Consider the following 24174-nt stretch of genomic DNA (forward strand, 5'->3'; position numbering starts at 1 on the left):
ATGGGGTGATGGAGGAGAGAAGATGGGGGGGCTTGAACTCAAAAGTACACACTTAGCAAGGAAAGAAAGGACATGGGTGGGAGGGAGAGAGAAAAGTTTTCGGCCTTTGTTAAACTACACACCAGAGAGAGGCAGCCTGATATAAACTGTCTTGACATTAGACGGTCTTGTTTTCCTAGGCTTGCAGAACCAGAAGGATTAAATTAAGAAGAAAATGCAGGGGGAGTTAAACCCAAGGCCCCAACATTCCTTGGCAGAGGAAGTCCATTCTCCACTCCCCCTGGGGTCCACGTTGGAGTGTTCTGTCCACTGGACTCAGAAAGGTGGAGGGAGAAGGCGTACAAAAAAGTTTGGGAGTAGTCCCTACTTGTGTGGGGCCAACGGCTGGAGTAACTTTGCCAAAAAAAACAACAAAAAAGGAAACTAATGAGATCCATCTGGTGGTGCTTTTTTACAGGGTTCATAAGACAAAAGGGTTCGTAAGACGTTTGGGGAAAACGCTGGACGAGAACTACATGGAAAAGAAAGAAATGCAAATCTGACAGAAGAAAAAATGGAGACAGGCTTGGCAGCAGAACCTAAGGTTTGAATCTGTGAGTTAGCACCCAGAGAGCTACATTCTTCTATGGACATATGTCCTCAACTGGGAAGGAAGAAGGAATACCGAAATTGGGCGAATTAAAAGAAAGGGAAGGTCGAAAAGACAGTACCCCTTCTGTGAAAGAAAGAGAGTGAGGAGAAGAGTCTGGGGATTTTTGAGATGAAAAGTGGAAAGTCTAAAGTTTTTGTGCGTTTTGTATGTGGCAGGGCCACATACAAAAACACCAGTGTGGTGTTGTGGTTTGAGCATAGCATTAACCACACTAGGCCATGGAAACCTGCTGGTGACCTTGGGTGAGTCACACCATCTCAGCCCCAGAAAACCCCACGATAGGGTCATCATAAAAGCCGTAGATGACTTGAAGCCACACAACAACAGGACTAGGGAAATTAACTTGTTTGGGTTACATCGCCCAGAATCCACCAGTCTACATGATCGTGGATTCTGAGAGTTTTAGTCTTTAAATTGCCACAGCTCTGGATTTTGGATCTCAAATGGAGGCAGTGGAAAGCACCTCTGCTTTTAAACCATCCCAGACCCACCACTTGCTTTGGAAAAATCCATTTTGTGGCTGTGGGTAAAATTGCTTTAACTGGGAACAAGGAGGGAGTGGTATTGACATGCTTGGCTGAAAGGCAGAAAAGATCCCAACACCAGAGGGAAAACCAGAGAGTAAACTCCCATTCATTTTTTAAAAGACAAGATGGAATTTGCTCCTCCTCTATCTGGAAGAGTTGGACTGCTTTGATACTGGACACATGTTTTTAGCCTTCCAGTGTCCATCTGGTTTGCTTTAGTCACCCTCTGACTTTTGGCTTTAAACTATACTCCCTTCTGATTGAAGAGGATATGTGTGTGTCTGGGGGTGGGGAAGAAACTGGAGGCTGCCTTCTTCACCTTCACTCTGTTATAGCAACCCTTAAAATATAGAAGCCACAAATGTGCCCGCTTCTTTCCAGGAAAAGCTACAGAATAGGAAAACTCCTTTTTTTTGCATCATCTTTCCTTTGTCTATATTGGTCCAACCTGCAGACCAAAAGCTTGCTCTTCTACAAACATTAGGTGCAATGGTAATGTGACACCATACATTTTTATCCAAGGATGTAAGACCTATTGAAAGATTTTTAAATATTCAGAAGGAAAACAGTAACAACAGCACAACTTTCAGCATATGAATTCTCAACCACACAAGTTTCACAGTCAGAATTCTATTAGGAAAAAGGAAAGGCAGATGGAAAAATGAGAGAAGTACTCACAACCTCCCCTGAAAAACTGAATTGAAAATAGGATTATTTTTTCTTAATTTCAATTTTTAAACCATCTATGCCAGTAAGAATGTTTCCTCCCTTTTTCCCCCTTCTTCCAGGCTTGACCTGTAGTTTTCAGGAGAGGTATTGCTAGAGGTGTGATCATCCCACAAGAATGGAAAGAATTTTGCTAGCTAATTTCTGGTTAGGATCTGAGCCACTGCAGTAAACCCCTCTAGAAGCTTGCAAAAATGGTTATGTGTGTGCAGCTAATAAGGAATTCCAACTGGTACCAAATTATCTGAATTCTGTGAAAACATTAACGAAGGAAAAATGTTTTGAAGGAAATGTGACTTAAAATATTGATTAGTAACATTTTTAAAAAGACAACCATTTGTTATACAGTGCCCCCCTCTTTTTGGCATATTTTCATAATTTAGGCTGCTGATCCCTTAGGAGTGAGATTTACTGCACTTAATGCAACTTAATTTTGTGTGAAAACGTGTAGGATCAAGTTGTTACATTTACATTTTCACTGTCAAGACAGAAGCATACCAGGTTCTAAAACAATTTAAATCAGTCACTTTTAAAAAATAATAATAATGGAGGTCTAAATAAATAGAAAAATAGCCCCCCCCCTTTTTTTGCTGTACATAAATATACTGCAAAATGCATGCATGTGAAGTCACATAGGATGATGTCCACATACGTTTCAGCCCTGTTCCTCCTATAAAGGGCTTTTGTGAAGAATTCTAGCATGAAAAGTAGCCCACATGGAAGCCACAGCCTGAGTTCCTTAACACTTTTGTAATTCAATTGCATTGAGAAAAACATCAGAAAACTAAATTAAAAAAAAAAGAATATTAGGATTGAGTTACTAGTTTTCATTTAACACAATCCTCTTTTACTATTACTTGCTGTTTTACTGAGCAAACTCACAAATCTGTAATTTCCCCATAAAGATGTTTATGAAACTAACCAAGTATTTTAAATTTAACCTTTCAGCGATGAAAGGGGAAATAAAGGGAAAGTGATTTCACATTTCCACCAATACAATACAATGTTATTTTCTTTCTTCCACATTTTTTCAAGAAGGGGGAGACGGGAAGCATGATAACATAAGATTTCTGCAACACATAGCTTTTCTAGATTGTGAAAACATTTTCCTTAGACTTCCTAAAATGTCACCAAATACTTTTGGGGTTTTTTAAAACCACTTTCAATTAGAAAAAAGTAGATCCAACTCTTCAGCAAAGGGTTATTGTGTGTCACTCTATGAAGGCTACTTTGCACCTTCAACTACTGTATATAGAATGGACTGAGGGACATCTCACAAGCTGATTGTTTCTGGAAGCTGCTGCTTTCAAGGGGAAAAAACTCAAATTGGATATGCAAAGAACAAGTCTGTTTAATAAAGGAAATGTAGTTTTTAAAAAGACACCTTTTGTACAAAACATCTAGGAAACAAAATAGAAATGTACAAATGCAACAGAAAAAAAAAGAATTCTGCAGCTTTAAGGCAATAAAAACCTTTGTTGGAGGTAACAATTCTTTACTAGAAATAACCATAAGGAGATCCTCACAGCCAGGCCAGAGCCCAAATTTCAGCAAAGAGGAGTAGGCTCACATCCCCCTCACTTCCAAACGTTATTTTCATAGATACAGAACATTACTTGCAAACCTTTCAAAGTGGAGAGGAAAAAATGAGAGAGATGGGAGAAGTCTTTTTTTGGATTCGTACCAAAAACTGTAGTCTCCAAAGGGGAGTTGTTGGAGATGTGTTTTTGCAGGGCGGGCGGGGGTGAGGGATTCCAAACCTGGCTCTTATGAAAAGTTTAAGCCAAAAAAGTCCTATTAAGGGCCAACCCAAACAGCACGCAGTCCTCTTGGCTCCATACGGAGGGGAGGGTATGGCAGAGTCAAAGGGAAAAAATTTAGTACCCAAAGAAGGAGGGGGAGAGGGGAAAGAAACACTTTCCTTTCTCCGAACCTCTGAATATTTTCTGCATCCTTGCTGGTGTTTTCTCTCTCTCTTTTTTTTTTTTAAATAGAAATATATAATTAAATTTACAAATGCTATTTACAATTTTAATTACAAAATGACACCCTTTAATAGTTAATAAAAACCTAAAGCAAAAAAAAAAAAGGTTTAGATTGTGTTTTAATTAAAGGAGACGGTTTTAAATACTTCGGTCCCTCTCCCTTGTTCTTTTCCTCCTGTTCCTCTGTGGTTTCTCTCTGATTGTCAGAGGAAGTCTCAGCCCTGAAAACACAGGACCCCCACCCCCCAAATGCCAGAGAGACTCCCCTAAAGAACAAACAGCCCCACATGCAGCTCCTGAAATGAAGCACCTCTTGGTTTTCTGTTGTTGTTTTTGTCTGTTTGTCTGAAACTTTTTTGAGCTGGCTAACCTGAGCTCTCCAGTCCCTCCACTCTCTTTTCAAACGGTAGTCTCTCCATGTTTGCTGTTAGTTAGCCTGGTATAGAATTTCCTCCAGGAGTGAAGGGTTTTTCCTGACCAGATCCAGAAGCCTGAGGTGATGCCCACAATGAGAGTCATGAGATACTTGATCATGTAGACAGTAAAGTCCGGGGTCATGCGCGGGGTGTACTGAAGCGGGCAGGGAATGGCCAAACTCTTGCAGTTCTGGCTAATCCAGCTCCGCTCCCAATGCTCACGGAAGGCCTGTTCGTAGAAATAGCAGGCAATGACAATGGTGGCTGGGACCGTGTACAGGACACTGAAGACCCCAATGCGCACCATGAGGCGCTCCAACTTCTCCGTCTTGGTGCCGCCGTGTTTCATGATGGTGCGGATGCGGAAAAGGGACACGAAGCCCGCCAATAGAAAGGACGTGCCAATGAAGAGGTAGACAAAGAGTGGGGCCAAAACAAAGCCCCGAAGTGGGTCTATGTTGTTGAGGCCCACAAAGCAGACACCACTGAGAAGGTCGCCATCAATCTGTCCCATGGCCAGGATGGTGATGGTCTTGACCGCTGGCACGGCCCAGGCTGCCAAATGGAAGTACTGAGAGTTGGCCTCGATGGCTTCGTGGCCCCACTTCATGCCAGCAGCAAGGAACCAGGTGAGGGACAAGATGACCCACCAGATGGAGCTGGCCATACTAAAGAAGTACAGCATCATGAAGAGGATGGTGCAGCCTTCCTTTTTGGTGCCTTGCACCACGGTCCGGTAGCCATCGTCTTGGAAGCGTTCGTTGCACACCACCCGCTCCTCCAGGACAAATCCAGCAATGTAGGCCACAGAGACCATGGTGTAGCAGCCTGAGAGGAAGATGATGGGCCGCTCTGGGTAGCGGAAGCGTTGCATATCCACCAGGTAGGTGGTGACGGTGAAGAAGGTGGAGGCACAGCACAGGACAGACCAGATGAGGATCCAGATGCGAGCAAAGCGGATCTCCTCCTGGTTGAAGAACATGTGGCCATCACTCTTGGTGGGCTCACAAGGCGCCGCACAGTCTTTCTCTCCCAGGAACTTGTAGTTGAGGTAGCTGGGCACCTTGAGGACCCGTGGACAGTGGAAAGGATGGTCAAGAGTGGCGTAACGCGGTGGGCCTACAGTTCCTTGCCCAGCAATGGGAGTGGCACTAGTGATGAGCGCAGGCGAGCCCCCTTCTTCGGAGTGGTTTTGCCCCACACAAATCTGGTCGGCCCCATGGCGGGGAAAGTTCTCGCAGCGGAGCCGTTCGGGCCACTGGAAGCCAAACTTGTTCATGAGGGCCTCGCAGCCTTGGCGGGCCCTCTCGCAGATGGACCGGCACGGCGGGATGGCCTGCTCCAGGACGGTGCAGACTGGGGCGTACATGGAGCAGAGGAAGAACTTGAGCTCCGGAGAGCACTGGACCTTGACCAGCGGGTAGAACTGGTGGACCTCCAAGCCGGCGTCCTCTTGGCTGGTGTGGCCCAGCAGGTTGGGCATGATGGTCTGGTTGTAGGCAATGTCGGTGCAGAGCGGGATGGAGATGGGCTGGCAGAAGCCGTGGTCCGGGATGGAGATGCCCTTTTCCCCGTGGAACTGGGCCCAGCAGGAGGATCCCAGGAGGAGCAGAGGAAGGAGCAGTGGGCAGCTGGCCAAGGAGGCATCAGCAAGGCGCATGGTGCTGGATGGTGGTGCTGGTGATGGCTGTGTCTCCCTCCTTCCTTGCTCTTAGGGACACCCGATCGCCTCCTCCCAGGGTGAGCTGGGATCTGTCACTAGGACTTTGCTCCTGGCACAAGTTTCCAAACTTTTCTCTCTCTCTGTTTTCAGGCTCTTGTTGGAGGAGGGGGGAAGAGGGCTCCACTCACCCAGCAGGACCTCTTCCTCGCTGCGCTGCTCTCCCAGCGCCTCTCTCTTCCCTTTGTGTCCTCCCTCCCCAATTAGTCAGTTTCAAAGGAGGGCCCCCAGGCTGAGTTGCAGCTTCGCCCAGCCTCCTTCTCCTCTTTCTCCTCCCAACTTAATCAATTCCAGGCCGGCCCCTTGCCTGGCTCCCTCCTTCTTCCCTTCCCTCCTTCCTTCCTTGCCTTTCCCTCTTCCCCCTTCCCAGCTCCAGCAAAGGGCCCTTGCCTGCCTGCCTTAAGCCCCTTCCCAAAATCTCCCATCGCCCAATCAGATTCAAACCCCAGGGACCAGCCTCCCTCCCCAGGATTGGCCAGCCCAGGCACAACAGGCAGGAACCAGGTTGGCCAATCAGAGGCCAAAATGGGGCTCTCCAAATTCTTTCACCACCACCCTCTCCACCCCCCTTGCAAGCCTGTGGCTACTTTTAAAAGAGAGAAGCAATTTACCTTGGATGATGGTTCTTCACCTCCAGTCATCATGATGATTGTGAGCAGGCAGATTGGCTGTAGAGCAGCAGCAATAACAACAACAACCCTCCCCACACTTCTCCTCCTTCCAAAAAGGCCAAAGAAGCCTCTCTTTTCCAAGCCAAACACATAGAAAACTGCCCTCAGGAATACAATCCTGGGAGCTGATGGGGCTCTCTGGATTTCTCTCTCCCATGTTTTCCTTCTCAGATTTAGAGGCTGCTCAAACTAGATGCTTCTCAAAATAATAATAATAATAATAATTCTCTAAAGATGTCAGCCACAGATGCTGGCAAAACATCAGGAATAAACTCTTCTAGAACATGGCCACAAAGTCCGAAAATCCCACCAAAAAAACTAATAATTTATTTCTATCCACAAGATCGAGGCGGCTTACGTCAGTAAAAACCATATAATACAATAAAATAAATCCCAATATCCCCTCCCTCCTTAACTAGATGCTCCCCCCTCTGTTTTATGACAGCCACCCATGCCAGAGAAGAAATGTGGCACCACCTGGAAATGTTTAAAAGTTGCTAGAAGCGTTTATTCCTCATGTTTTGCCAGCATCAGAGAAGATGCCAGCCACAGCTGCTGGCAAAAAGTCGAGAATAAATTCTTCTAGAACAGGGCCACATAGCTCTGAAAAACACACACAAAACTATGGATGCCAGCCATGAAATCTTCACATTGCTTTGTACTCTCTTGACTTCCATTGTTCATGGGAGCCTGGGCAGAGGTGTAACGTGTGTGTGTGTGTGTGTGTTTTGTTGTTGCTGTTAACTGCCCTCCAGTTGATCTCAACTCATGGCGACCCTATGGATGAGATATCTCCAAGACCCCCTGTCCTCCGCTTCTCTGCTTAATTCCTGCAACCCCATATAAACCCATGTAAAAATAGGACTGTGCCCCTCAAAATTAGTTTTCTGCCCTCCCCCCTTTATATTTTCTTTCAGTCCCCCAGTTCCTAGCACTGCAGTAGTTTAAAAGTTCAGTTAAGCATTTAAAAATGCACTTTAGGCATCCAAAGGCAAAGTGGCCAAACGAATGTAAACACAACAAATATAAGGGTTCTAGGAGTGAATATTTTCAGTGCAATCCTAGAAAGTTGAGGATTGAAGGAAAATTTAATGCAGGGTGGGGGAAGCTATCTATCTATCTATCTATCTATCTATCTATCTATCTATAAAATTTATTTTTTAACATAAAACAGAAAGACAAAGACAAACAAGTATACAAACAAACTGTTTAAAATTATATTCATACCTATATATAAAAAGAAAAGATACACTTATACGTATCTTATACAAAAGTGCTTGTCTAATCCTAACTTCTATACTCAATACCATCTTTATTCTTATACTTAACTTCCTAGACTAGAAGAACTCTATTTTAATATTCCATTGTTTCTTAATCAACCTGTTCTTATCTTTGCACATGCAGCATTCTTGTTTGGGGGGGATAATGCCTTCATTTTGCCCATCCCCAGTAGCTACTCCCTGGATAAGGGGCTCAAACTAATCTCTGGAAGCCATCCCTCTGAGGTAAGGGTGCCGTCCACTGCAGAATTAATGCAGTTTGACACTACTTTAACTGTCATGGAACCATCCTATGGAATCCTAGGATTTGTAGTTTGTTTTGACACCAGAACTCTCTGACAGAGAAGGCTAAATGTTTCACAAAACCGCAAATCCCAGAATTGCATAGTATTGAGCCATGGCAGTTAAAGCTCTGTCAAACTACTGCATTAATTCCGCAGTGCAGATGCAGCCCTGGCAGTCCTCTCTCCCAAGTTGTGTGTAACACTTTAAACGTTTACTGCACTCTGCCCATGCTCAAAGGCATTCTTGCCTATTTTATTCTTCTCCTGAGGAATGTGTCACCCTTCATATTTTGTTCCACTATGATTCCCTTTGTCACTTATTTAGGTGTTTTGGGTGGAAAAGAAGAAGCGATGAAACATGGAACAATTACACATGGAAGACCATGACTGCGGGATCACGCACACCCCTAAAAATCTGCCCATGACACAGACAGACTTTAGCGTTAAAATCCCATCTATATGCAGGCCCCAACCTCTAGCTCAGTCATGGGGGCCACCAACTATTCCTCCAGGCAAGTCATTCTCAGTTTCACGTTAAAGGAGAATTTATAGAACCGAAGGGTTAAAAGCATGACACATTAGCTGAGCTGTATGTGTGTATATGTTTGTTTGTTCCCCCACCAAAATTTACCACAGTTGTTGTTAACTGTCACAAGTCGACTGGATTCATGGCCACTCTAAGATTGAGACTTCTCCAAGCCCCTCCACTGTTCTGCTTAGGTCCTGCAAATCTAGGCCCATGATCTCTCCAACTGAGTCTATTCATCTGGCATGCAGTCTTCCTTTCTTTGTCCTGTTCTCTACTTTTCCTAGCATATTTTCTAATGACTCGTGCCTTCTCATTATATGGCCAAAGAACAACAGCCTTAATTTGAACATCTTGGCTTCCAAGGAGATTTCAGGCATGATCTGTTCAAGGACCCGCTTATTTTCTCCTTTTGGTTGTCCATGGTATCCTCAGCACTCTCCTCCTACACCACATCTCTAAGGAGTTCATTTTCTTTCTGTTTGCTTTCTTCACTGTCCAGCTATAGCATCCATACATGGTGACAGGGACATACGATGGCTTGGATGATTTTAATTTTAGTGGCCATTTGTATATCTTTATTCTTTAGGATCTTGTCTACTTCTTTCATGGCTTTCATGACATTTCTTTCCCATTCCTAGTCTTCTTCTGATTTCTTGATAGCAGTCTCCATTCTGATCAATAATTGATCCTAGGTATGGGAATTCTTTCACTATTTCAATTTCCTAATTGTCTAGGTAAGATCTATGTATTTCTTCCATGGTCATTATTTTTGTTTTCTTCATTAAGCCTGCCTTTGCACTTTAATCTTTGACCTTCTTTAGTAACTGTTCCAAGTGTGTGATATTTTCTGCTAGTAGTATGGTGTCGCCTGCATATCTTGGATTGTTGATGTTCCTTCCTCCTATCTTCACACCTCCTTTTGAGTCTAACTGTGCTCTTATGATATTTTCTGCATAAAAGTTGGACAGATAGGGTGATAGAATGTAGCTTTTCCTCACCCCCTTTCCAACTGGGAACCAATCTGTTTCTCTGAAATCTAAAAGCAGCCTCTTATCCCATATACAGATTTCTCATGAGGTCTATCAAATATGGTGGCACTTCTATGACCTTAAAAGCCGTCTGCAGCTTTTCGTTATCTATGCTGTCAAATGCTTTGCTGTAGTCTATGAAGCACATGGTGATTCCCCCCCCCCCCGGAATTCCTTTGTACCCTCTTTTAGCCATTGTATCTTTGCAATGTGGTCCCTAGTGCTTCTTCCTTTCCTGAACGCTGCTTGCACGTCTGGGATTTCTCTCTCCATGTATGATTGGAGTCTGTGCTGCAAAACTTTGAGCATAATTTTGCTTGCTTGGGAGATTAATGCTATGGTCCTATAGTTGCTGCAGTCTTTTGTGTTCCTATTTTGTGGATTAGGGTGTACATTGATTGTTACCTTGCTTTAAATGGCCCTCCTGAAGCACAGTGCAATGCTTGAGTTCCACTGGCTCAGGGCCCAAAATGAGAAGTTCATGTTTTTATATTACAACCTCTGCAATTCCACTGGCCATGCTGGGAGTTGTAGTTCAGCAGCAATATCTCCAAATATCAGAGATTTGTAGTTCAGCAATAATACCTCCAAATATCTGAGTCTTGGGGGTTTGGTGGAAGCTCTGATAAACCAGCAAAACTGGATGCTATGCCTCAATAGGACAGGTGGAGCTATTCAGGTGCCTCCGCCAGGCCTGTCAATAGAATGGACAAAATGGGGTGGAGGCATAGGACAGCCTCAGTACAAATTTATCACAGCACTGTACAAATTCTTGTGATGTATAGGAAGTGAAATGCTTTGAGCTCTTAAGATAAAGGGGGCACATAAGGTCCAAGAATGCAAGTGGGATGGGGTGGGGATAAATTTACCTGGACCCAGAGATTCAGAAAGGCCCAGCCTGGGCAGTGAGTGCATTATCATAGGGGCGGGGGGGAAGAGAATGCTAAATTATAAAGCAGAGATGAGGAATTAGTGCCTCCCTCCAGTTATTGTTGGACTACAGTCCTGTGATCTATTAATATTGGCTATGATGGCTAGAACTGATGGGAGGTGTGTTGCCACAATGTTATTTATTTATTTATTTATTTATTTATAGCACTTACATCCTATCTTTCTCTTAAAATGGGATCCAAGGCAACTTACAATAATATTTAAAAAGTCCAACTAAAATACTAATTTACAAAAGTTAAAAAGAAATTAAATATCAACATTATTTTTAAAAAATAATGAAAAACAACTAAAACACTTAAAACATAGTTAAAATACAGTTTCACTCCAAGATTAAAAGGTCAAACACTCCCTGTCGCTGTTGTAGACTGTGCTTCAGCATGTTTATGTGCACTTATTTTTCTTTATCCAATGCATGATCTATCGGAAGACTTGCCGGATCAAATAATGTTCTATCAGAGTAAATCCTAGATATTCTACTAGGCTGGAAAATGAAAACAAGAACCCTTGTACAAGGATGTCTGGGACTTGTACTTTGAGGGGCATAGCAGTATGCCTGGCACACTTTGAGATAAGTGCAGCTTCTCAGTTCTCAAAACAAGACTTTCTCAAATCTAACAGACACTTCCTATGAAGCTAATATGTTGCAATAGAACAAGAGGTTCAAACTACCTGAAAATTAAGGACCCTGATGTCCCATAATTAACATAACTGTGCAGACTGTGGAAGAAATTACAGACCTCAGGCCATACAAGATTCACAGAAGTGAGCCTGCCATTACCAGAGTGCATTGAAAACTCACACAGCAACAGCTGCACATATTTATTTATTATTGTGTGTATTTCTTACACTTCTGTCCTTCCTCCCCAGCAGTTAGATGGAAGCACGATTCTTCTCATCATCACAACAATACCATTAAATAGGTTAGCTTGAGAGAAAGACTTGCCCGGGTCAGCCACTGAGTTTCAGGGTGCAGTAGGGACTAGAAACTGGATCCCCAAAGTCCCAGTTTGGCTCTCTGATTTCATAGACAGTGGCATAAAATCACACATTCCATCTGACCAAAGCTAAAGTGTCCATATTCTACATCTGCAGAGCACTGTGGTATGACAATGTAGGTCTGGTGATCATATTTTCTGCTTTGCAACCCTTGATGGTAGAGAAACCCAATAGTGCCTAACATATGAAAAAAATCAGTGTCCCAACTTCACAAGGAAACCACAAGCGCAGAGCTTTTTGCTTTTTTTAAGAAAAGGAGGAGGTGCATTCAATGAGAGAACTACCAGTGACTGAGAACCATGAAAGCTAAATCTGACCTCACACTTATGAAGGAGAGGTTGATCTATCAACAGTTGTTACTCGTAAAACATGGACCTCTTTCAGAGCCCCTCTGTCTCCAAATGTGCTGCTTTGGGCATATAGCAGAGATAAAGAGAATATGGAGTGAGCTAGCCCTTTGGGCTTACCCTGCAAAGGTGTCCTTAACTTATCAAATATGCTAGCAAAGCATTATCATTTAAAAACCCCAGCACACCCACTCCATTCATTTTTATTTATTATTTTATTAATATATTTTATTCATAAGCCACCTTTCTCCCAAATTGGGCCGAAAGCAGCTCTCAAAAGATGCTTACAAACAACAGAAACAACAACAAAAAGTACAGTTTTAAAACATAATTAAAACATCACATTAGTGTAACAGTAAAAAATGTAAAATCCTTAAAAATACTAAGGGGCTGTGCATACCGACCATAAAGGAAACACACACTTCCAAAGATTCAGAAAACACCAATAACCATTGATATTTTATAGCCAGAAAGAGGTGGAAAGCATGTGGTCTCCCAAATGCTATTGGGACTGCAGCGCCCAGCATTCCACACCACTGGCAATGCTGACTGTTGCTACTGGACCTACAGCCCAACAACATCTGGACAGCAATATTATCATGCCCTGGCCTAAGTCCAGTTACCAACTGGATGGAGAGCCAGTGCAGTATAGTGGTTTGTGTATGAGACTCAGGAGATCCAGGGCCTTCATCTCACTCGGCCACAGACCACGGGCAATCACACTCTCTCAGCCTAAATAAAGGCAATGGCGAAAGACGCTTCGGCAAGAAACTCTGAGATAGGGTCACTGTAAATTGGAGTGACTTGAAGGTGCGTAACAAAAGTCTCCGTTATGTTAAATCCAGTTGATTCAGTTGGTCTACTCTAGCTGGGACTTGCAATTTGATTTAGACAGCCATGGGCTCCATACAGACAGGCCAAATAAAGCTGCTTTAGGTCACTTTGGAGGTATGCTGTTTCAATGATGCATGCGTCCTAGAGTCCGGAAGCTGCGCCAAAGCTGCGACCTGAGTGCAGCCTTGGTGCAGCTTCCAGACTCTTAGATGCATGCATCATTGAAACAGCATACCTCCAAAGTGACCAAAGCAGCTTTATTTTGGCCTGTCTGTTTGGGGCCCTGATTACCTAGCTACAAAAGACTGAAGAGGGATTTTTTTCAAAATATACATTGCACATTTATTTCCATGTATTTAAACTTGGTTCAGCAAAAGGTTGTTATCTTGCTTGATTTCTCTCATGCCCCCAAAGTTTATTTAAAGATTAAATAAATACATGGAGATTGCTTTTCCATAGTGATAAAGATCCTCTGCAAAGTGTTTTATCTCCCCCCACACCTCTTCTCCCTAAAATTCTCTATCTTTCTGTGAATTGGGAGGGTGTGTCAGTTTTAAGAGGTGCCTTTAATGGCTAGGTTGTTCCTTACTTATAATTGCCCCCTTTCACTCAACAAAGAAGACCATTATGACCCCTTTCTCCTCGGTGGCACCTCAAAGCAAGAAAAACCTTTAGCATGTTGCTGTGAGGATTTCGGAAATGGGTTGGGGGAGAAGGGAGTCTGGAAAGTACAGCTGTAATTAGGCAGAATACAGGGGCCATTACCAAGGAGATCTTAGAGCAGAGCTAATTACATTTTAATTGCTTATAATTTTATGGAACCTTGGGATCCTTTGTGCTTTTTGAGCATGTGTGCAAGGGTGAGAGTACTAAAATGTTTCTGATTCCAGAGAACCACTGGGGAAGAAACTCGCTATGCATTAAAATTAAAGTTGGATCATTATTTAAACTTTCTAGAGTTTTATTTGTCACCAATGGCACTACCTTTTTGTGGCGGTGAGACTGAATGCTCCTGTGTAGACACAAAACAAGTGAGGTAAGAGACTATGCTTACAATAGCATTGCTGCTGGTAGGGTCTCCCATGTCAGACAAGCTTTTGCTGAGGAGCCAGGCTAAATGTGCTGCACTACAAATACACTGAAATCAGTGCAACAAGATAGTTTAATTGACTTTGATGGGAACAGGCAGCTGCCCCAAGGCAGAATTAATGCAGTTTGGCACGTCTTTGTCATGGCTACATCCTATGGAATTCTGGAATTTGTAGTTTGTTTTAGCACCAAAGCTCTCTGGCAGAAAAGGCTAGAAATCTACAGAACTACAATTCCAATGCAGTGAGCCATGGCAATTAAAGTGGTGTCAAACTGCATTATTTCTGCAATGTAGATGCAGTTCAAGTGTAACTTTGTTTGTCTTCTTAGATGACCACAGTATGGACCTTACTCTACAGGAGAGTATGCATAGTATTGTAACTTAATACTGTGCATACTTTCCTGGAGAGAAACGTCCATACCATGGATGACTAAGAAGACAAAGGAATGGGTTCTAGAACAGATGAAGTTTTAACTTTCTCTGGAAATCAGAATGACTAAACTGAGACTGTCATACTTTTGCCACATCATGAGAAGGTATGATTCATTAGAAAGGACAATGATGCTGGGAAAACTAGAGGGCAGCAGAAAGAGAGGAAGATCACATGCCAGATGGTTAGACTCCATCAGGGAAGCCACAGACTTGTGCCTGCAGAACTTATAGAATCATAGAATCATAGAGCTGGAAGAGACTGCAAGGGCCATCCAGTCCAACCTCCTGCCATGCAGGAAATCCAGATCAAAGCATCCCCGACAGATGGCCATCCAGCCTCTGTTTGAAGACCTCCAAGGAGGGAGACTCCACTACACTCGGAGGAAGTGTGTTCCACTGTCGAACAGCCCTTACTGTCAGGACGTTCCTCCTAATGTTGAGGTGGAATTGCTTTTCCTGCAGCTTGCATCCGTTGCTCCGGGTCCTAGTCTCTGGAGCAGCAGAAAACAAGCTTGCTCCCTCCTCAATACGACATCCCTTCAAATATTTAAACAGGGCTATCATATCACCTCTTAATCTTCTTTCTCCAGGCTAAACATACCCAGCTCCCTAACTCATTCCTCGTAGGGCATGGTTTCCAGACCTTCCAGACCTTTGAGCAGAACAGTTGAGGATAGGGAGTCTTGGAGATGTCTCATCCACAGGGTCACCATGAGTCAAGGTTAACTCAAGAGCAATTAACAACGCCAACAAAGGTCCATTGAACCTTTGTCCACGGTGATTAGGAGCCAATGTGATGTTGTAGTTTGAATGTTGGACTAAGACTTTGGGAGACCAGGGTTTGACTCTTTGCCGTGCAAACCCATGGGTGACTAGAGCAAGTTTTCCCTTTCTTAGCCTTAAGGAAGGCAGTGGAAAATCTCTCAGTAAATCTTGCCAAGAAAACCATGTGATGAGATGACAATAAGTATGAATCAACACATAACAACAAGAAGGTCTACTGAACTCTATTAACACTAAAATGTTAATAAGAGTTGCTTTGACAGACTGGATCCATCCCACTGGAACAATCCACTGGTAGATGATCTATTCAAATGAACAAATACATGCATCACTTTTCAGATATGCCCAGTGCACAAGAACTGTTATTTCTGCAATCTTGGCATCACAGAGACACATTCAGGGATTTGCCACTGTCTGCCTCTGGTATTGTCTGGCAGAGGGCACAATGTACCAGCAGCTTTAAGTGTGACGTATGCCTTTGGTGCCCGTAGTTGCAAGATGTTGTTGTTGTTGCTCTGTGCCTTCAAATCATTTCCAACTTATGGTGACCCTAAGGTGAAACTATCACAGGATTTTCTTGGGAAGATTTATTCAGAGGGGGTTTGCTATCACCAGCCTCTGAGGCCGAGAAGGTGTAACCTGCCCAAGATCATCCAGTAGGTTTCCATAGCTAGAATCGAACCCTGGTCTCCAGAGTTGTAGTCCAACACTTAAACCACTGCACCACACTGACTCTTACATTGACACCATATTTAGAAGTAGGAAATCCTAGATTTGTAATTTTTGGACTACCTTCCAGAATCCCCCAGCCAGCATGTCTATTGTCCATACAATATTCTGGGAGATTTGCTGAGCGGTAGTTTTAAAAAAAGAACTTTTCCAAGCTGTGACCATCATGCAGCAGATCTGGAACAAACACACAAAAGTTGCATTTTAATCCCCCCCCCAACAACTAGCATTTAATCAATCCTTCAGTGAAAGTCAGTTACTATAGTAAGTGGAACAAAGTACAGTACAGTAAGACATTTTTCCTGCACTAAACTACTTTACATTGTGTTTTTGCATATTTTAATGTTCCCAGGAGGAGAAAAAGAAGCTATGCAGACATAAAATTAATTTCTCTGACATGCTTGTTTACTTACAGGCAGGGATGGTTTCTTGGTCTTTAGACAGGAAATACTCAGAAACACTATCTTCCCCCCTCAAGAAAAATCTGCAATCTAGAGTCCAGGAAAAGCTTTATCATACAAATCTGTTTATTCTTTGAACAGACACAAAATCTATCAAACTGTGAGATAGCCTATTTGTGTGTGTGCATGCATTTATTTTTTGCATTTTATTTATAACAACTTTTAAAAACAGCTATAATGAAAATATATGAATTGAGTCTCCCTTATCAGGAATTCCCAAATGCTAAATACTTGAAAATCCATAATTGTCCTCATGGGTGGCTGGGATAGTGACACCATTGCTTTTTTATGGTTCTGTGTACACAAACTTTATTTAATGCACAATATTATTTTTTTTAAAAAATTAAAGCATTACCTTCAGGCTATGTGTATAAGGTTTATACAAAACATCAGTGAATGTAACGTTTAGATTTCGGTCCCATCTCCAAGATATCTCATTATGTATATGCTAGCCAGCATGGTGTATTGGTTTGAGCATTGAACTATGAATCCCTGCTCAACCATGGAAACCCACTGGGTGATCTTGGGCAAGTCACAGTCTCTCAGCCTCAGAGGAGGGCAATGGCAAAACCCCTTACTTCTGGTGATTGTTACAGAAGTGTGTTTTTAATCACCTTTCCTTTTTAAATTATACACAAAACATACCATACGGAAAGTGGAAATAGGTTCATTGGAAGGAGGTATGAAAATTGGAGAAGAAACAACAATAAAGATGCATAGATGATTCCACATTACTAGTGAAAAAGAGCAATAACTTGACTGCCGACAAAAGGTAAGAAAGAAAATACAGAAGCAGGGTTACAGTTCAATACTGTATTCAGAAAACAAAATTAATACCCACAGAAGACTTAGGTAAGTTGATGACAAAGATATCAAAATTGATCAACATTTTCTTGGCTCAGTCATCAATAAAAATAGAACTACTGTCACGAAATCAGCAGAAGATGAGGGCTGCATCTACACTGCAGAATTAATAGGATGGAGCCCTGGCAGTTAATGCAGTGTTAAATTGCATTAATTTTGCAGTGTGGCAGGAGCCTTGGAAGGGTGGCTATGAAGGCGTTCATTAAGATCCTCTTGAAGAGTAAACCAAGCCTGAGCTCCCACTAGAAGACAGCTTGACTAAACTGAGGCTATTGTGCTTTGGACAAACACTTTGGAAAGGTAGAAGACAGTAGGAGAAGAGGAAGCCCACATTACAGAAGGGCTGAGTTAAAGAAGCCACAGCCCTGAGTTTCCAAGACCTGAGTTGGCTTGTTAATAATAATAATAATAATAATAATAATAATAATAAAATTTTATTTATATCCCGCCTCTCCATAGGGATTGAGGACAATAGGATCTCTTGGAGATATCTCATTTGTACGGTTGCCATAAGTCAAAGCCTACCTGATAACATGTAACAACCACAAATGGTCATCCCCTGTTTGTTGCCTTCCTTCTTTGGCATACTGTAGTATAATGCCATTGCCTTTTGACAAACATGTACAACATACCTATGCATAGCAGGCCCCTTGTCCAAGCTATATTTCTGATTTAAATTTATTGCCATGCAGACTTGCTGCATTTCTTTCACTTCTTGCCCTAAGAAATCTCTCCCTCCCTTCCCTCCCCCAACAGGCATTTTAAGGGAATCTGGTATGCCTAATAGGACTACGCCATCTGCTTTCTTGACTTCAGGTTGGCCTTTCTTTCTGAGCAAGTGACCCTAACGCTTTCTTCTCTTATCTCTCCCCTTCTCTTCTGCCAACTTAACCTCCTCCCCTCCCCACTCCTGCCATCTCCACTTACCTTCAGCATCTTATCTCCAAACAGTTGTAATTCTTCCTCTGTCATATTTCAAAACGTCTCTTAGTTCTCTCATGCCTGACCCAGACCTTTTATCTGGGCCCATTTTTCTCCTTGCAACTTGACCCTTTTTAAGCATCAAAAACCCAAAACAAAACCCTTCCTCTTTCTGTTATCTTCTTCATTGGCAGCATAGAGCTGGACTTTCATCCCTCCAGCAATTGATCTCCAGGACAGAAGACGCTTGGCTTCTCCCAAAACTTTGCGGCCTGTTTTATTTCAGGGTATTTGTGCTTTTCTCCCCAGGATAGAAGGCCAGGGTTTCTTTAATTTCACATTCAGACCTATGAGTTATCAGAACTTGGAAGAGGTGGTTTTTTGGTTTGGTTTTGAATGACAGCTTCCAGAAACAATGTTCCCTGGAGGATTCCCGGTACTGGAATAATAAAAAGGGACTTTCCCAAGCTCTGGTTGTAATCTGTTGGACTACATTTAGGGTTGTAGCTATGGGGGGATGGGGATGAAGACCAGGGACGCAGCCAGGATTTTGGGAAGGGGGGGTCCAGACTAAGTGCCACCATTATAATGGGGCTTGGGTGCAGAGGTGCAGCAGCACACACCATTTTATCTAACGGAAGGGGGGGTCTGGACCCCCCCCCCCCCCCCCCCCCCGGCTACATCCCTGTGAAGGCACTGCTTCCCTAATAGGAATTCTGGTCATCTAAATGAAAATTTCCTTCACTCCCTACATTTCTAGCATTGTAGTAATATAAAACTTCAAATAAGCATTTAGAAATACAACTTAGAAATCCAAAGAAAAAGGCAGATAAAGTTACCAAAGCAATGAGAATACAGCAAATGTACATTCTAAGTGTGAATGATTGTCAGTGTCTCACTCTCTGCAATGCTAGAAAATTGGAGACTGAAGGAAAATACCATGGCCATTGGGTGGGCAGAATTCTCATTTTCTCATTGAGAAGTGGTGTTCGCACACACACATCCCTCACACACACACACCAAGCTACAACCCTATCCCTCTCTCCTTAACTATGGAAACAAAAAAGTAACTTTTAACATCCTCCTTCCCCCCCCCCCTCCATATACACATAGATACAGTGACACTACCTTGTTTGTCTGGAGCATGTGGGACTTCAACTTTTCCAAGAGTTCTGTTTGGAAAAGCTGCAAAATGATTTGTTATGAACAATGCTCCCACCTCCTGCTATACCCCGGCTATATTTGTGTGAAATACTATGTTACGTTTGCATGAAACCACTGGCGAGCACTATATAGCTTGCATATACAGTTGGCCTTTCTTATACACAGATTTTTTTATACACGGATTCAAGCATACACGGTTTGAAAATGTTCAAAAAAAGTATAAATTTCAAATGTAAAACCTTGATTTTCCATTTTTATAAGGAACACCATTTTGCTATGTCAAAATGCTTGAGCATCCATGGATTTTGTTATACATGGGGATCTTGGAACCAAACCTCAGCGTATAACAAGGGTCCATTGTACCATCCTTTGGAACTTTTGTAATGTTAGGCTAGAACCTGAAGGTTGGTAAGTAATGTTTAGGATCCCCCCCTATTTTTCTAAGAATTGCCCCTTTGGAAGTGATGCCCCTATGTGCAGGTGAGATGTTAATTTCCTTGCATTTTACAAAATGGAAAGGGATGAGGGATGGAAGGGGACTTTATGCTGAACCGTTTTTTTTAATCCAGTAGGGCCAAGCTGGCAGGGTAAATTGTATACCTGGGGCATGTACAGTCACCCTTCTGTTTTCGAGGGGGATCTGTTCTGGACCCCCTCCCCAATGAAAAATTGGCGATATTCAAGCCCCATTGGCTTGAATTGCAGCATGCACATGCCCCATTTTGTCTCCTCCATTTGTCATCCGCAAACGGGCAAAGGATGTGATTCCAAGTCAGCAAAAATGGAGGGGCGACTGTACTTTGCTGCCCAACCCTACTTGTTTGCAAAGTGTAAGTGTACCTTGTACCCCTCTGCTGGTTGGGATGAGAGTTGGAAGGAATTGTGGGTATTAAGAGATGATCGTTCATTTTTCTAGACCAGCCTTTTGCAATCCTTTTACCATGGAGGAATCCTTGAAATAATTTTCAGGTCTCAGGGAACCCCTCCATAAAAATTAATGTACACACAGCTCAAAATTAAAAAAAAAACATTCACAATTTCTTATGGAACCCTTATCAGCTTTTCTCAGAGCCCTAGGAGTCTAGGGAAACCTGTTCATGAAGTCTTGGCCTAGACCAGGGGTAGGCAAAGCGTGGTCCGTGTGTGCCTACAGCCTTTTTTTTTACCCTCAGGGACTGTTACAAAATGCTGAAAAACAATCTCTAGGGGAAGGTAGAGGGCATTTCCATATGTCTGGATCCCCCACTGGAGCCAAACCAACATTTTGTGAAAAGAAACTGCCTCAAATTGCCAGAAAAGGCACTCTAGAGGCCTAGAAAGACCCATAAATATGCCCCATAGAGCAATGAATAGGTGGTAACTAAGAAGATGGGTTACTGCTCTAAAGGTTGGAATTGAACCTGTGGATTAAAACTACAGAAAGGAGAATCTGGATAAAAGTCACTTTCTGATGATGGGTGCTGTTCAACAGTGGAATAGCCTACCATGGAAGATGGTGAAGTCTCATCGTTTTTCAACAGAAGTGGCCACCTTTCAGGGGTGCTTTAGCAGTGGTAACCTTTATGGCAGGAATGGTCCTGGGGTCCCTTCCAATTCTGTTCTTCTAAGTTTCTGTTCAGTAACTGGGAACCTTAGATTAACTCTCCCCAACTTGATGCTCTCTAGATATACTGGACTGCAACCCCATCATCCCCAGGCAGCATGAACTGGCCATGGTGAGTTGGGATGATGGGAGCTTAAGTCAGACATACATGCAAGTCACCAAGTTGGAGGAGGCTGCCTTAGATTAAGAGCATATTTTCTGTGGCCTCCATTATTTTGCCACTTGTGTTCCCTCCAGAGCTTGGAAAAGTTCCTTTTTATTATCATCAGAATCCCTCTCTCAATAGGACCAAAGGAGAGTGGGAGTCTAAAAAGGAACTTTTCCAAGTTATTCTCCTATTTTGATAAATGATCTTTGGGCTTTACTGACCTGGCCAAGAGCAAGAACTGTGTGTTTCAAGGGTTGGCAATCCTAATACAGAACAGTGTATGTGTGTTCAACTATTTCGAAATCATCTCATGCAACTACAGAAACTAGTAGCAGGAACAGACATCAATGTCTTGAATGTTTCTGCTTTCATTTAAAGCAAACAAAGCAACCCAACTAACAGATTTGTAGCTCTTAAAGCTGTCAAGGAGGTCCTTTTGAAAGTGTACAACCAGTGACTGGTGAGACTCAGAAGCCAGACATTCCCGTAGCAAAATTTCCCGGGACCAGCCCTTCTCCTTGCTCACCATCAACCCTTTGCCCTGTGTCTAGCAGTAGCCAAAGAAATAAACACAAAGTGAAAGAAGCATATATGCAACGATGCGCCATTTTCATGCCTTAAACAGACTTGTTGCGAAAGATAGGGTTTTGGGGCTGGGGATTTGGGTAGCCTCCCAGCCAGATTTTCTGTTTGTTTATTTATTTATTTCACGAAGGAAGAAGCAGCAGGGGAGAGAAGTGGCTATGTGGAAGGATCAGGCAGATTTGCAGAATTTGCTTGTAGACTGATTTAATTCCACCATGACCCACGAGAGATGGGTCCGGGATTGTCCACTCTCTGAGACTTCAGATCATAAATAAGATCAAATTGTCACAGAGTTTTGACGTGCCTTGGATATCCTCCAGCGAAAAGATTCTTAGAAAAGAAAGGGGCCTGTTTTCCTTCCAGTCTGAAATTTGCACCAAACATCCAGGCCTTTTCTATATTGCTTCTCCCCCAGCTTTCTTTCTGTCTTTCTTTCTTTCTTTCTTTCTTTCTTTCTTTCTTTCTGGGATTTTCTCCCCCTCACCCCCTGGCCTGTTGTTTTTTTCCTCCTCTCCTAACTTCTTTCCCTCGCTCAGCTCTCTCCTTTTCCTGTAACTTAAGCTTTTGTTGAGAGTAGGAGAAGGCTAGGCTGCGTGAAAGGGGGCCCCTCTGCCTTTCAGGGCGTAATTGAAACCATTGCACTGGTCGTAGCTGTTGAGGGGGAAGGAGGGGGCTCCCAGAATCAAAGACCTGGGGCTGGGGTAGAGGGGAATAACTTGACCCTTCAAGACAAACTTTGATTTATGACCCTCTTGCCCACCAGCTAGTCAATCCATTTTGACTAACCTGACACTTGGCAGCAGAGGGAGAGTTCTCCCCAACTCCCAAAATCCAGGGGACTATCAACTGAAGGCCTTATTATGACGTTATAGATCACACATATAATGTGTGCGTGCGTGTATGCATATGTGTGTGTGTGCGTGTGTGTGATCACAGCATACATTTGTTAATGTACTTTACCCAGCAAGAGAACAATTGAGGAGGGCCTCATTCCCACTTACAGATAAATCGGTGTGCGATCCGAATCGATGGACCAATTCGACAGCGGAGCATGGTTCCCACTATGTTTGCCCCGATCGCATTTTTCCACTCTAAAATAATCCACTTGTGGTTCACATTCATGTTGAATCGATTCAAAATGGACCCACTCCAGCTGGCCGAAGGACAAATTTAAATTGATTTCGATCCGCATCTGTTCACACTTGCGCAAAATCAATTTATCGAAAAAGATGCGGAAAACATCAGCGTCAAAAAGACCCGAGTTAAATGGGTCTAGCGGATGGCCCTCCCTCTCGGAATCGCTTCAGCAATTCGGTTTAAGTGAGAACCAGGGTCGTTTGAACTGGTTCAAACCAATTTGCAATCCAGTTTAAAAGGTAATGGGAATCAGGCCGAAGAAGCCCTTTTTTGCAGACTGGCCGCAGCTAAGGAAGTTACTTTTCTTCATCATCTCTAACAGCTGCAAGACAGGCAGAAACGCAGTAGGTGAAGCCATTCAGATTAATGTCTCTCAGCTGTACAAGGAAAAGATTTGCCTGGTAGATTCCTGCTGGTCGTGCCAGGAAATTTTGCCAGGAAAAAAAAGTGGCATTCAGAGCTGGTAGCTTGCCAGGAAACACCTTGCCAAGTAACTTTGAGGCCCTGCTGCTGCTTCAAATTCTTGTTGCCTAACCTCCTTCCTAGCCCCTTGACACGTCAAACCAAAATAGATAGATTCTTAGATCCAGAAATCGAAAAGGTTTCTTTTTGGGAATATAGGCTCCAGAATTTGATAGGGTGGCCACTGGCCCAGCTTGCTAGACAATTCTGGGAGGTGTAGTCCAAAAAGTAGCATCTCCAAGCCCTGTGCTGGATCATGGGTTATAATGAAGGAGACCATCTGAGCATATGCAGGTGGCTTGTGAAATCTGAGCCTTTGGGACTCAGCCCTGAGTTTCGATTTTAGTTTTCTGATACTGAGAAGACAGTGCATCTGAACATGCACAAAATTACTTTCCTTTATTTGGAAACTGTAGTGCAATCCTTTCCATCTCTGTGATGTTCTGCATGGACTTACTGCATAGAACTTGGCTTCCTTCCTCCCTTTAATGCTGCAAGAGACTAACATAGCTGCTTCTTTGAAAACTGTTTCTCAAGCAATTCACTGTAGTAAGCCATCAGTTTTAAATCTCAGCATGACAGGGACTGTTATTTGTGCTACTGGCTATGATTGTTTCTTTCCTCTTGACCAGCACTGGTCTGTGGACTATCACTTTGAGTAGCATTAGCTTTAAAATGGAGTGGGTGGGTGTTTCCAAGCAGACCTGTACCCTGGTTTTCATTAGAAATCATCCGCTGGGAATTTATGTTATAAAGAAGGACACTCTTCCATTTGCACAAGGTAGTATGATAGCAAATCACTTTGCCTAAATTAGGCTGGATTTGCCACATTCAGTTCTCAGTGTCTAA

The 24174-nt window shown here is 43.0% G+C and overlaps 2 protein-coding genes across 2 annotated transcripts in view; both read right to left on the bottom strand.

The window, feature by feature from the left end:
• The window catches only part of MEIOC (meiosis specific with coiled-coil domain), a 111320-nt gene extending 93069 nt beyond the window's left edge, over positions 1 to 18251 (bottom strand). The window contains exon 1 of the mRNA XM_042472981.1: positions 18233 to 18251. The gene's annotated coding sequence lies outside the window, so the exon portion shown is untranslated. The remainder of the gene's footprint in view (positions 1 to 18232) is intronic.
• On the bottom strand, positions 3237 to 6546 carry FZD2 (frizzled class receptor 2). Its single transcript, XM_042472987.1, has one exon. The coding sequence runs from the start codon at positions 5964 to 5966 to the stop codon at positions 4290 to 4292; it is 1677 nt and encodes a 558-aa protein (XP_042328921.1). The 5' UTR covers positions 5967 to 6546; the 3' UTR covers positions 3237 to 4289.
• Positions 18252 to 24174: the final 5923 nt, after the last annotated feature.

Source organism: Sceloporus undulatus, chromosome 6 (genome assembly GCF_019175285.1).
Source record: "Sceloporus undulatus isolate JIND9_A2432 ecotype Alabama chromosome 6, SceUnd_v1.1, whole genome shotgun sequence".
In the NCBI taxonomy this organism is placed as follows: Eukaryota; Metazoa; Chordata; class Lepidosauria; order Squamata; family Phrynosomatidae; genus Sceloporus; species Sceloporus undulatus.

Bases quoted from the DNA above. Each gene is read 5' to 3' on its own strand.
- FZD2 (XM_042472987.1), bottom strand. From the start codon at position 5,966: ATGCGCCTTGCTGATGCCTCCTTGGCCAGCTGCCCACTGCTCCTTCCT.